Source organism: Chionomys nivalis, chromosome 7, assembly GCF_950005125.1.
Source record: "Chionomys nivalis chromosome 7, mChiNiv1.1, whole genome shotgun sequence".
Lineage (NCBI taxonomy): Eukaryota > Metazoa > Chordata > Mammalia > Rodentia > Cricetidae > Chionomys > Chionomys nivalis.
In genome coordinates this window covers 71,219,768-71,233,227 of record NC_080092.1, presented here as the reverse complement: position 1 = coordinate 71,233,227, position 13,460 = coordinate 71,219,768, and the positions used below count along the sequence as shown (strand labels likewise).

Genomic DNA, 13,460 nt, shown 5'->3' with positions numbered 1-13,460 from the left:
TAACTTCTTTATTCTCTCTGAAATTCTTTCATCATCTCTACCTGGGTTAAACGAGAAAAGACTTAGGAACGTGTAAAAGGAAAAGTATTGGCTCAGGATACCCAAGACCAAGTTCTCAGCACCAAAGAGATTTATTTGCCCCAGAGGGACAGGGGTCAGGGAATAAGAGACAAACACAGAAGATAGAGGATGAGGCAGAAGGCGAAGGGGAACAAGGGAGAGCAGAAAAGGGGTATTTGTCCCAGAGGGTCAAAGGACTGCCTCTGGATAGAGAGGAGACAGAAGTGGCCCTTAGGAAAATAGCAGTTTATAAAGCTACAGGGGGAAACCCCGTGTTAGGATAAGGTGTTTAATTTTAATCGGGCATGTTAATTAGATGAGCCAAAGGGGGCACCTGATTACTGAACTTCACTACTTTCATAGCTGAACCATGGTAGTCAGCCTCAGGAGGAGGAAGTGGCCAAATAAGGGAATAGACCTTGGTGGCTAGCTTTAGGAATGTAATTTAGTAAAGGGAAGAGCAAGTCCTTCCAGGGCCGTGTGTGCCAGACCCGGGCTGGCTAGAGTCCTTCAATGTGTAGTACACCTGGCCCGTGACTTCCCGTGTGCCAGAGAGCTGGTTTCATCTTCTGCAAGAGCCTGGAGGATGGAGATTTAACTGGTCTCCCTTGGCCCTGTGGCCAGCTGTTGTAGGTTCTCTTAATGGTTCACTCATTACTATTGCAACAGCAGCCCTCTGAGCCTGACTTCTGATTGATTCCTGAATCACGGGGAATTGTTTAGGAGGGGAAAAAGAATCACCTTGCCCTTTGGTAGCATAGACTTAATAGTACTTGTTAGTGCACCAGGCAGATTATTTCAAGGAGACGAGATCTTTTTTTTTTTATGCCGTTGTGTCTCAGACTCAACACAAACAGCTCTATCTTTGCAGAGAAGGCTACGTTTGCTGGAGTTCAGACTGAAGACTGGGGCCAGTTTATGCATATCTGTGACATAATTAACACCACGCAGGATGGGTAAGTTCACGGGGGCGTCTACGCATTTGTGCCCTGATAAGATATGTCAGAACCGCGGCGTGTTTTCCCTTGCCAAGTTTTGGGTGTTTCCTTGAAAGAATGTTTTGATGTCCTTTAGGCACCTTGTGAAGATGACAGGCTGACAGTGGGGACAGCTTCTTACCCCAGCATGCAGAGTACCCAAGAGTTCATTAGAGCTTGTCCCCTCCTCTGCCTTTTCTTTACTAGTTTAAATTTTGTCTTTGCCTTGCTCCAGTCCCTTGTCTTAAAAAGTATTTTTTTAAAGAGAAAGATAAATTATTATTTTTTTCTTTAGAATTTTCTCACGCTCTGGTTGCCAGTGTTTTATGTAACAAAAGCATTTTCCAGAAGCTGCAAGCTGGGTGGCTTTTGCTGGTGTCCAGGCCGGTGGTGACCAACCCTCTTGATTATTCAGGAAACAATTGAGCAGTCTTTTCTTTCCTTGTCAGGGCACAGTGTTTATCCTTCATCTTGCCAGCTCACCCTGTTCATACCGCACTTGTACAAGATGTACTGTGTGTTGATACACTATCTAAACTTGAAGTCATTAAAAAGAAAGAAGGGGGGGGAAAGAACTTTACAAGGACTACTCCTTTGAATTTAATCAACTATAGGTTATGATAAAAGGTGAAACTTGCTCACTTCCCTGAACATTTTTAAGGGATAATTGATAGAAAAAGATTTAGTCTAGTGTGTGTTGGTGCAGCAAACATGGCAACATAATATTGCCTCATTAATGTATTAACATTTCTAAGAGTTTACAGTTTTTTTTTTTTTGTAAAATGTGTGTCTGTATGTGGTATACATGAAGGCATGTGTGTGAGCACACTTTAGTGTGGAGGCCTGAGGCTGGTATCAAGGATCTTCCTCAATTGCCCTCCTTCTAATCTGTTGAGTCAGTGCTTCTCAGTTGAATCCAGAGCTCTGCAGTAAGGCTAGAGACCCCCTCTCTCTACCTGCTGAGCAAGCATCTGAATGAGAGGCAGCCTGTAATCCATCCACCATAAATTTACCTGGGTCTGGGGATCCTGACTCAGGTCCTCAAGCTTTGTATAGCAGATGCTTTACCTATTTGGCATCTCCCTAGAGCCACATTTATAATATTACATGCCCTGTAATATTGAGTGTAGACCCTCTGTGAGCCTTTTCATTACTAGCATCGATTTCTTCATTGATCATGCAAAAGGGAAATCTAATAAAGTAGACTTTGACTCTCTCCATGCGGATCTTCCTAACATAAAGTTGTAGCATATCAGAATTAGCAAACTGCTGTAATTCCTAGAGCCCCTTACAAACGCGGTACTCAGGACATGCTGAGACTCTTAAAGGGATCACTTTTCTTTTGTTGCTTTTAGGGTTCCATTTCTTGTCACCTGATTTTGAACCTTGACAGAGCAAGTGTGCCCGCATTTCATAGCCAGTGTTTTCTATGCACTACACTTACATAAATTACTTAACTGCATCTCACAGGGTGGGGGGCAGGTGTTGCGATCTATCTACTTCACAAGGAAACTTGGATGTAGTAAATTAAGAGGCCCACCTATGGTGGCAGCGGACTCCCACGTCAGCCTTTATTCTTTAAGCCGTTCCTATTTCCATATTGCACATTGCTTTCGTAGGGACGGTTTCTACCTCCCAACTGATGATTTCAATGCGTTTATTGCCACAGGCCAAAAGATGCAGTTAAGGCATTGAAGAAAAGGATTTGCAAAAACTACAACCACAAAGAAATACAACTTTCTTTGTCAGTAAGTACTTTAACTGCTACAGTTAAGATTGTGGGGTTTCCTTGCCTAGAATTGACATTTTTCATGAGTTAAAAAGCATACTCATAGTCTAAGAGATGGCCACTGGGTAATAATATTCTGGACCATGTGGCTTAGGTCTTCTCATCTATTGAGAACTGCAGAAGGGAGGCCACTTGACTCCAGTGCCATCTAATTTTGTAGAAAGAAAATATTCCCACAGAATCAGCTTTTCCCCTGATCAAGATCTTGGAACTTGTGGTTTGAAACTAGTAGATGATAAAGTGATCAATAAGTGTGTGTGTGTGTGTGTGTGTGTGTGTGTGTGTATTTGTTTGCTCTGTTTGAAGGAGAAACTTGAAGCTGTGAAAGATGGCTCCCTGGCGACTTTCTACCTCCCTTCAGCACCACTGTAGAACCCTGGGCCACTGTCAGCCCCTCATGTTTCAACCAGGTTACTCTGATGATGTAATTTGTGGAACATTCCCTGTCGCTCTGTACAGTTCTCCTGGGCACCGTTTCTTCTGCCATAGGGATGAAAGCTCTTATTGAAATGGTCCCCTTGCCCCCTGGGTTTGACCATATGCCTCTTCCGTTACATTGCTGAGTTGCCCTTTTTACTTTGGAAATGAACTGTATGTCTTCCTCAATTCTTCTGGAACTTAGACCACACATAGGTATGGCCAACATCACACTGTTTTTAGGAGTAATGACAGTGTTTTCCAGAAGGCTGGAAGGCAGGTGTGGGTATAGTTCCCACTTTGTAGGTTCACATGGAATACAGAGTATTCTCTCGGGCTAAATTGAGTTATGAAAGAAATTAGTCACAGAAGGAGTTGCCCCATGTGTGTCAAGGGCAATTACAAGTATACCAATCGAATATTTAAAAAGTCATCCCATACGTGAGCTTTCAATTTTATATCTGTGAAATGCTGAGCGCCTAAGTCAGTTATGAATGTTTTTAATGTTGTCTGTCATTTTGAGTGTTCCATGGACTTGTTACCCTTGGTTGGGTCTTTGACACAATCTGACTTCTCTACCAACAATTAGTGGCATAGTTTTAGCAAGAAGCCAGTAGCTTTTGTGTTTTTCTTTTGCAATGCAGTAGACAGAATCCATGCCCTTGTGCATTTGAGACTCGGGTTATGCCCCTGAGATACACTCCCAGCCCAAGGAGTCAATAGCTCTGCTTTGCCTTGTGTTCAGTGTTGGTTCTCAGCTTGCTCACTGTAAGCTAGAGAGCCCTTTCTAGAATGAGTCAATTGTGACTAACCTCAGCAAATACTACTGTCGTTGTCGAATGCAAAGTGGTTGAACAAGTTCCTGAGAGTCGATGAATGTAGTAGTATGTAATAGTACTTTAAGGAACACGCAGTAATAAAGAGTTACCGCGATTTTAGGAGGTATGTAAAGGGGAGTATCCCCCAGTAGTTTATCACACAAGAAAGGGGAAAAAGGCAGCTTTCTCCTAAATGTGGCTATTATAATAGAGTAGCCCTGCCTTGATGGGATCACTGCTGGTCATCCAGATATAGCTCTGAAATCTAGTATTGTCACTGTACCTGCTTCAGATACCTCTAGTGAGAAGCAAAATTGCACAATAGCGCTTTTTCTCCCAGCTGTCTGTGAAGGTTTTCTTATTTCTGCTGATAACCACATTCTGTCATGCTAGAATATTCTCTATAGAAACAGATAGTCAAAGTAGTTATCCTTTGCTGAGGTCCTGCTTTGTGCCTCCCTCTCAGATACATCACCTTTCATACGACAAGCTCCTAGAAAGAGGCACAATGCCCGTTATGCAGACAGCGTTTGCCACAAGTTCACAGAAGTGATTTGCTTAACTAGGCACAAAAATAGATCGGTAAAGCTTTGAGACATTCGCGTCTGCTTTCCTCGGTTTCTTGGTTCCTATCGCGCTCTCTCTCCCACTCCAGATTATGGATTTCTACTTATCCTGTTTCCAAAGTCAGGTTATCTGAGGACATTTTCACCAGCACTAGATAGCAAAGTATGTTCCGCAATTCATAAGTTAGCTCATTTACCACAGCATGTTTTAGGATCCATGTGTGCTGGGGGCGGGGGGGGAGTGAGGATTGGAGACATAATGGAGGAAATGATGCAGAAATAATGAGCCCTGACGTTCCTGATTCCGGCGGAAAACCACAAAGGGCATAATTGCTGATCTCCAGATGTTAACACTCCCAGAACTGCATGGTGACTCTTATTTTTGTGCATGTACCTTCCAGGAATGTTACCCCATTACCATAAAATATTAATATGCCAAAGATAAAAACTGGTTTGGGCGACACTTAGCAAGAGAGTCATCACTTACTTTACTGTAAGCGAAAGGTAGACGTGGAAGCTAGACATCTTATCCAAGACTGCACAAGCAGTTGGAGAAGTATTTCCCTAAGTTCCCGTTGAATAGATGGGCTTGTCTTCAGCCTCTCACCCATTGAAAATGCGCTTTAATAGTTGGTCAAGCTCAGCATCATTTCTGCTTTGCCCTTTCAATCCTGTCTAGCCAGCTTACATCCATCCACAGTCATCTCACATTGGTGCGGGCTCTACCTCTCTCTCCCTTTGCCTTTTGTGTTTCAGTAGCTTCATGCCCACAGCTTCGATATTTTCTGTTTGTGTTCATGGTCTCATTGCTTCAAAAGCAGAGCTTTTGGACCTGCTGCTTACTTTTTATATTTCATGAAAGTGATGCTCTAAATACAGTACACGTCGGGAAGGCAGGCGCCAGAGCTGCTTTCCTGGTGACAGCTTCCTGGTCCGGCCATAGTTTCTTTGGTCTCCCAAACCAGAAGTGGCATGGTGATTTAGTTTCACCCGTAGATCAGTTTTCGAAATCAGCTTTCTTCATGCTGTTTTTTTCATCCCAGTTCATTCTTTTATTAGCTCGCTTTGTGTCTGTGTTGTTTTATTCAAAGTGGCAAATGTCCCCACTGAATGGTGAGCACATTTCAGGTGACTGTCTATATTAGTAACCGTTAGCGCCCTTCCTATTGGAAGCTTTTATTTTTTTGACTTTACCAACATTATTGTCCTTCCTTCTTTTGTTCCTGTCTTCCTTCCTTCCTTTTCTGTTACTTTTTCACAACCTCCCTTGCATTTTACTGACCCCGTGTCTCCGGCATCCCTCCTCTCTGCTTCCCTTCGGTGACCTTGATGGCTCCCTAGTGGCCCTTCACTCTCCCGACCTGCGGCTGTGCCTATAGACGTCTCTGCTAAACATACTTGAATGTCTACTTTTCCCTTTAAACCTAGAATACCTCATTTTCCCCCAACCATTTTGCCTAGGGTCCCCAGTCATATTATCCCACCCACCCTCATCCTTCCATGGAAGGTATCCTCAGCCCCAGGCAGAGTGAAGGTCTCTTAGCTCTCAGTCTTCTTACGTCAGTAAATATACAGTCACAGTTCTTCCTTCATATTCCGTTCTTCCTGGTGAACTCACACCATCCTCGTTCATCCTTTCCTGTGCTGGGTCTATACCTACCAGATCTCCCTATCACTCCAGGGTTGTCCACCTTCCAGTTTCCCTAGGTAAAGTACTGCTGGTACCTGTCCAGAAAGAATTTTTATAGACGATGTTAACGAACAAATTCCCTTCAGGGACTCCTGGGTAATGTCTGGACTCTATCCTGCCAGACAAACACCTGTAGGTCTAGATGATGTCCTCACAGGCTTTATCCATGGTACCCTTCCAGTGTTCTCCATTTGCCAACGTCAAGAAGCCACTGCTGGAGACAAAGCAGAATACAAATCTCCCATTGTGACACTTCATACACTGTGACACCTTTATGTTTTGTGCACATGGTTTATGTTAGTCTTTCCAGGAATTCCTATACGATCTACCTAAGGTAGCTCATAAAGAAGGCTCGTTGTGGTTTGTGGTTGCAGACACTAATGATCCGGTAGCCTGTGGCTAGGCATCACATGGCTAGGCAGCACACCATGGCAGAGATTTGTGGCAGAGCAAAATTACTTGTCTTATGACTGGAAGGTGAAGTAGACAAAAAGAGATCATAGTTCCATGAGCCCCTTTGAGGCTATCCCTGCCACAACCCAGAACATCCCACTGGCACCATTTAAAACAGTTTCTACCTGCAAATAGCAGCAAGGTTTAAACACTGGGGCCTGTGGGGTGTTCCAAATGCAAACCATAGCAGCAGCATCCATCTAGAACACAACTATATATTCATTTCTGTTTTCCTTGGTCATCTTTCAATACCCAGGTTGGCACCAGCCTTATCTACAACTCCCCCACAATCACCTGACTCTAAAATAATCATGCTGGCCTATAAAGATCTATTGCCAGACAGACTACAATTTATTTACCAAACCAGAACATTTAGGAATGAGAGGGTGTGTCACTGTTAACAGAGTCAGGACACCAGGAGGTAAAAGGCTGACCCTAGATAACCTGCAGCAAGTGTTACATCATCCAACACAGCATGGATTGCGTTTAGCACGTGGCATCTGCTACTACGTGCTGCTGAGTGCTCTGTTTGTACCCTGTCACCTCATCAGTTCTAGCCCTGGGGTAGTTTCATTATGCTGCCTCTTCCTCATGATACTTGAATCTGCCATTTCACCATATAGTTTAGTATTATAGGAAACAAACGGTGCTTGTTCATTAGAACACTAGCGGGAATCATCCTTCTGTAGCATTTGTTTTGTCTTGCTTCCCTAGAGAACTGTTGACATTGGACTGTGCTCTTTCATTCAGCTGATTGACATGTGCATGCAGAACTGTGGTCCAAGTTTCCAGTCTCTGATTGTGAAGAAGGAGTTCATTAAAGATACTCTAGTTAAGCTGCTGAATCCTAGATACACCTTGCCGCTGGACATTCAGAACAGAATCTTGAATTTCATCAAGGTAAGTCTGTTGATTTATATCAAGGGATGGGAAATTTCTAAGTGTAGACAGATAGTGATGCAGAATGATCCTTTATTTACCTAATACTGAGCCATAAAGCACTTTTTCTTTATTTTCTCCTTCTTATCTCTTTCCTTTCCTTCTTCTGTCCCTCCCTCCCTCCCTCCCTCCCTCCCTCCCTCCCTCCCTCCCTCCCTCCCTCTCTTTTCTTTCTTTCATGGTCTCTCTCCAGTCCTGCCTGGCCTCTAACTCTCTATGAAACCAAGGATGATCTTGAACTTCTGATACTCCTGCCTCCACCTCCTAAGTACCCAGTTTATGCAGTGGTGAGGATTGAGCCCAGGGCTTCATGCATGCTAGGCAAGCTCTCTACCGCAGGAGCTACATCCCAGCTGCACATTTTGAAGCTTCTGTTGGGTAAGATAATAGTTCTTGACAACGGATAGCGTCCTTCTGCTTAAGAGCCAGTAGCATATCTCTACTTCCATTTCAGTTTCTATCATGTCCATATTACATGGGAAAGGCAGTGATGTGTACATTCGTTCTGCAGGTATAGAGACTCTGTCCTGGAGTTGTTTGGCAGAAAAGCTACGGCTAGGATTTTAGAATGTTCAAAGTTTAGATTTAGGCACCAGTAGGTGATTGATAATATCCATCCCAATCCCAGTGTTTGTCAAGATATTGAAACAAGGGAGTAAAAACATTTTGTAGTATTCTAGCCTTTGAAAATGGCCATTCTGTCCACAACATTCAAAACTAGCTTCTTCTTTATGAATAAAGTACATACTTTTCAATTCCTCATTTTCTATCATTAGCTTTAAGATTTTTTTTTTTTTTTGCTATTTTTTTTTTTAACTCTGGAACTTTCTATCTCTTGAATTTAGACTTGGTCACAGGGCTTCCCAGGAGGTGTGGATGTAAGTGAAGTGAAAGAAGTGTACCTTGACCTGCTGAAGAAAGGGGTTCAATTCCCACGGTCGGATGCAGAGCCTGAGAGAAAGCAGGAGGTAGGAGGCCTTTCTTTGATGCATGTAAAGTGATATATGTTGCTTGGGTCTTTTCATATTGAAAGGGATAACCGCAGTTCAGTCAGCTTAGCAGAAAGATGAATTTATTAGAGTATGTCTCTATCTCATAGAATAACCTGGGTTTAGGCTTCACTGCTCATTGACCATAGTGGGTTATACCGTGCTGGAGTCTTCCTTCTGAGAAGGTTCTGGGTGTTTCTACGTGCACTGATAGGGAGAAGTACTGACCTAGAATATCATTCTCATGATCTGAAACTGTGGCTGTCCACTCACAGTGGCAGAACAGGCCTGACCTGGGGAGCTATTCACTGTTTTTTTTGGAGGGGGAAGTGGGGGTGGGATTGGTTTTTCAACACAAGGTTTCTCAGTAGAGCCCTGATTATCCTGGCACTCGCTGTGTAGACCAGGCTGGCCTCAAACTCACAGAGATCCACCTGCCTCTGCCTCCCAAGTGCTGGGATTAAAAGCGTGCACCACCACTGCCCAGCTACCCAGGACTTTTTATGAGAGAGCCTGAGCCAGCAGGCTGGGAGCCAGGCTTGAGGTGAGTTTGTTAATTCGTGTCATAATATTTCCTTATTTTTGATTGACAGGCTGCTCAGCTCTCACCAAATCGATTAGCACCTGTCCCTACCGCACCCGCTCTTTCTTCTATAATTGCTCCCAAGACACCAACTATTTCATTAGTCCCAGAACAGGTAACAATACTGACAGCTGTATTTATTCATGCCTTTTTTGAAGCATCGTACTTACAGTTTGAGTTTTCTTAATAACATTATGAAGTGTAAATGTAATGTAACACAACCCTCAATTAAGTAACATCTTTATTTTACTTTCTAAGATGAGATATCCTCTGTGTAGCTTCTTCTGGCCTGGAATTCACCATGTATTCCAGGCTGGTTTACAACTCTTGATAATTCCCTTGCCTCTGCTTCCCACGTGTTGGGATGGCAGACATAGGCCACATGCCTCTGTATTGCCTTCCTTTCCTGTGAGAGGAGGAGGGACTGCCACTTAGGGAAACTGTGTCACCATGGTTTATTTCTTTGCAGAATTAGACCATTGAGTTTTGTCTGAATTCAGTGTTCACATACTTAAACAAATGTTTTAGGGGCCAATGAGATTGCTTGTCAGGTAAAGCTGCCATCCACCAACCCTAATGACTTCAGTCGAATGCCTAGACCATATGATGGAAAGAAAGAACCAGTTTGCAAAAGGGGTTCTCCGACTTACATAAATACATACACATACACAATAAATAAATAAATTACAGAAAAGAATGTTGACCAGTAGAGGCTGTGGACTAGGTCAGGTCTACCCACTGCCTCTTGTTTCTTTTCATTTCAGAGAGTCCAGTAGCCAGTTGTGTTATTACCTATGTTAATTATATCAAATGAGTTGCATTTTCTCCTTTGTCTCTGTTTTTAAGAGATCTAGATAAGTATAATTTATTTATGATGCTCACTTGTATATTTGTATTAAAAGCTTTCATTGAAGACTTTATATGAATTTGAAGGCTTCATATTAATATTATTGAGTATTTCTTATATTAAAAAGCTACGTGGTTACTTCCTCTTAGAATTCAAACCACAATAAAAAGTGTTTCTCCTTTTTATCTTTCCTTGTATAATACCATGGTAACTCTAAAACTGCACCTCCTTTCTTTTTTCTTTTTTCTTTTTTTCTTTTTTGGTTTTTCGAGACAGGGTTTCTCTGTGGTTTTGGAGCCTGTCCTGGAACTAGCTCTTGTAGACCAGGCTGGTCTCGAACTCACAGAGATCCACCTGCCTCTGCCTCCCAAGTGCTGGGATTAAAGGCGTGCGCCACCACCACCCGGCTCTTTTTTCTTTTCTTTTCTGATTGTTTTCCAGATACTGAGGATAATATGTGATGACATTCCTCATCTTTTTTTTTTCAGGTTTCTATTAACTTCTGTCACTAGATATTTCCTACTTTAACCTTATTGGTCCAGATCATTTTGTTTCTTCATCTGTAACTTTCCTTGGGCCTATCTCTGGATCTCTTATAGGAAATGCTAAGTCTATTCGGGGAACAGCAGGGTCTAATCTGTAAAATAATAGCGTGTATGCTGAGGCAAACCTCTGTATGTTTGAAAATGTTACATTTTGCAAAGGCCTTTGATCGCCAGCATGTGTCCTGTGGGCAGACCGTCTGCGTGTCACACTTACTGACGGAGGCTTCCATTGCTTGCCACAGATCGGGAAACTGCACAGCGAGTTGGATATGGTGAGAATGAATGTGAATGTGATGGCTGCCATACTGAGGGAGAACACTCCTGGGTCCGAAAACCATGAAGACATTGAGCTCCTGCAGGTATGAGCTCGGGGGGGAACAAGCAAAGGGTTCGGAAAAGTTGTTTTCTGAGGACCTTTGAACTTGGAGATAGAAGGCTTGTTAATAGCTTCTAATGGCCCGTCCCCTTACAGCTTGCCTCTCTTTCATTTCTAAACTTAACGAAAAGAGACAGTAATCATCTTGTCAGAAATGTAGTAGTAACAAACAGGATGAGCCTTAGCCCTTTTATAAAAAAGAATTTACTGTAATTTATAGCTCGGTCATATGTAATCTAGACTTACATTTGAAGTATGCAACATTGCCTTATGTCCTTCTGCTCAACAAACACTGAGTAGTTGTAGTTAGGAGTGTAGAAATGAAGGGGCTGTTCTAGGCCTTGGCTAGGTTGGTTTGTAAACCAGATCATAAAGTGTTACAAGTACCCAGATAAACATATGTCAGTCTGTGGCATGATTGTGAGTGGGGAAGACACTAAGGACTAAGTACTTAGACTGTGGAGGAGCAAATACTGGGCCATTTAGTACTGAACATGCACACATGAGTGGCTAGACGGTTATCCCACACTTTTTCCTATGTCTGTACTTACATATGCTTACCTTCCCTCTACTGTTTTCTTAGTTATTGATTTTAAATTTATTCTTATTTATTTATTTATTTTTGGTTTTTCTTCAAGACAGGGTTTCTCTGTAGCTTTAGAGCCTGTCCTGGAACCAGCTTTTGTAGACCAGGCTGGCCTCGAACTCACAGAGATCCCCTGCCACTGCCTCCTGAGTGCTGGATTAAAGGTGTGTGCCACCACCGCCCGGCTTTGATTTTAAATTTAGTATTTATTACTTGCACCAAGGAACAATGGGTCATGTGTGCAATTCTAGCATTTGGGAGGCTGAGGTGGAAGATCTCTTGAGCCTAGGAGTTCAAGATTGCCTGAGTAACATGCCAAGACTCTAACAAAATGAAACAATCCTATGTATAACTCCATTTAATCCTTATCGGTTTAAGAAGCAGTTAGGGGGAAACAATCAGGAAGTTAAGACCCTCCTCATGGTTTTATTGTTTAGAGCCCCACTCCTCATTTTCCATGGTGGTGGTGGTGTCCTGGGCGGGAGGGACCTTGGCCACAGGTGGAAGCCCTTGGCAGATAAGGAACAGATAAATATGTCATGCATACAAAGCTTATGTGTGTGTGTGGGGAGAGAGAGAGAGAGAGAGAGAGAGAGAGAGAGAGAGAGAGAGAGAGAGAAACCTGCTTGACTCTTCAGAAGAACAGTTGGAAGAGAGAGCAGGAATGGCAGAGCTTGTCTCTTAAAAGGGACCTTTTGCACCTGCATACAGACTACGTAGCAGCCATAGAACCCTGGGCTGGCCACAGTGCATCCTGCCAGGTGACAGGGACGAGCATAATGCCTGAATCCTAATGTTCCCATCTTTTTCTTATTATAAAAAAGTGGGGAAATTAAAGAGGATAGCAGGTGGAATGGTTATTGGGGCGCTGGGTACTCAAGACTGTTTCCTACTGATTTGTGGGTCTTGAAACCTTTGACTCAAGAAAACTGGGAAGCTCGCCACGCCCTAGGGTAGCTGATTGTCTCACTGCTGCCCCGGCTATGTAAAACTGTCCAGTATCTCTTGGATCTGGCAAGATGATGACAGATCAGAGGACAAGGCTAAGTTTAGGAAAATTCTCTTTTCATTAGGTCCTGGTAATTTAGGGAGGGGGGGCATCAAGAACAGGGAAAGGCGGTGTGGGCTTTGGCTATTTAGGTTCTGGTAATTGGTGGTGTGAGGGGGGTTGAATCTAACCTGTTTGAGGTGAATACAAGTCGACTTCCTGAAACTTACAAGAAGTCTTTGAGTTTGTGAAAATGTTAAGTTTTAGACACATTTGAAATGCCAGTATATTCCTGCCAGAATACTGTGACAGATGTTTTTGCAGAATAAAAAAGTATCTTTGAGGTCTGTAGTTAGGAAACCACCAATGGGAATTTGAAATCTTGAGCTTGTGGCTATGAGGATAGTGGTATAATATGGTGTTTAGTACTGTCAGAGTTAGATTAGTAGATTCTTAGAACTTTATTGATTAATGTTAAGACTATGGACCCTAGGAGTCCTTTCTACCCTCTGTCAGTGGGGGTAAACGGAAGGAGTTACAACATGTGGACAGGTGCCATCTTCGCTAAGGACAGGTCAAATGACCTAACCACCATCTTTGCTAAGGGCTACCCGGTGACTACTGCCATTTTGTTTAAGGTTAAAAGAGATGCTTTACCTCCATCTTGGCTATGGGCAAGACAGACAGGTCAGGTGACCTAGTAACCATCTTTACTAAAGGTGCTCTTTGCCTCTAATTCCTCTTACACTGTTGCACGTGGTGTGTGTTTACATGATCCCAGCATTTTGGAGGCTGAGGCAGAAACATCTCCAGCCTGGACCGTAGAATGAGAGAGCT

General features: G+C 43.1%; 1 protein-coding gene across 3 annotated transcripts in view; it reads left to right on the top strand.

The window, feature by feature from the left end:
* Positions 1-13,460, top strand: part of Tom1l1 (target of myb1 like 1 membrane trafficking protein) — a 40,151-nt gene that overhangs the window by 1,980 nt on the left and 24,711 nt on the right. For 2 of the 3 annotated variants that reach the window (XR_009057396.1, XM_057774449.1), the window contains exons 2-7: positions 932-1,016; positions 2,707-2,785; positions 7,521-7,670; positions 8,555-8,677; positions 9,292-9,396; positions 10,916-11,032. Coding sequence is in view for 2 of the 3 variants with exons in the window: in XM_057774449.1 (XP_057630432.1) it covers positions 932-1,016; positions 2,707-2,785; positions 7,521-7,670; positions 8,555-8,677; positions 9,292-9,396; positions 10,916-11,032 (659 nt within the window). In the remaining variant the exon portion in view is untranslated. The remainder of the gene's footprint in view (positions 1-931; positions 1,017-2,706; positions 2,786-7,520; positions 7,671-8,554; positions 8,678-9,291; positions 9,397-10,915; positions 11,033-13,460) is intronic. The other variant, XM_057774450.1, reaches the window with a different exon arrangement.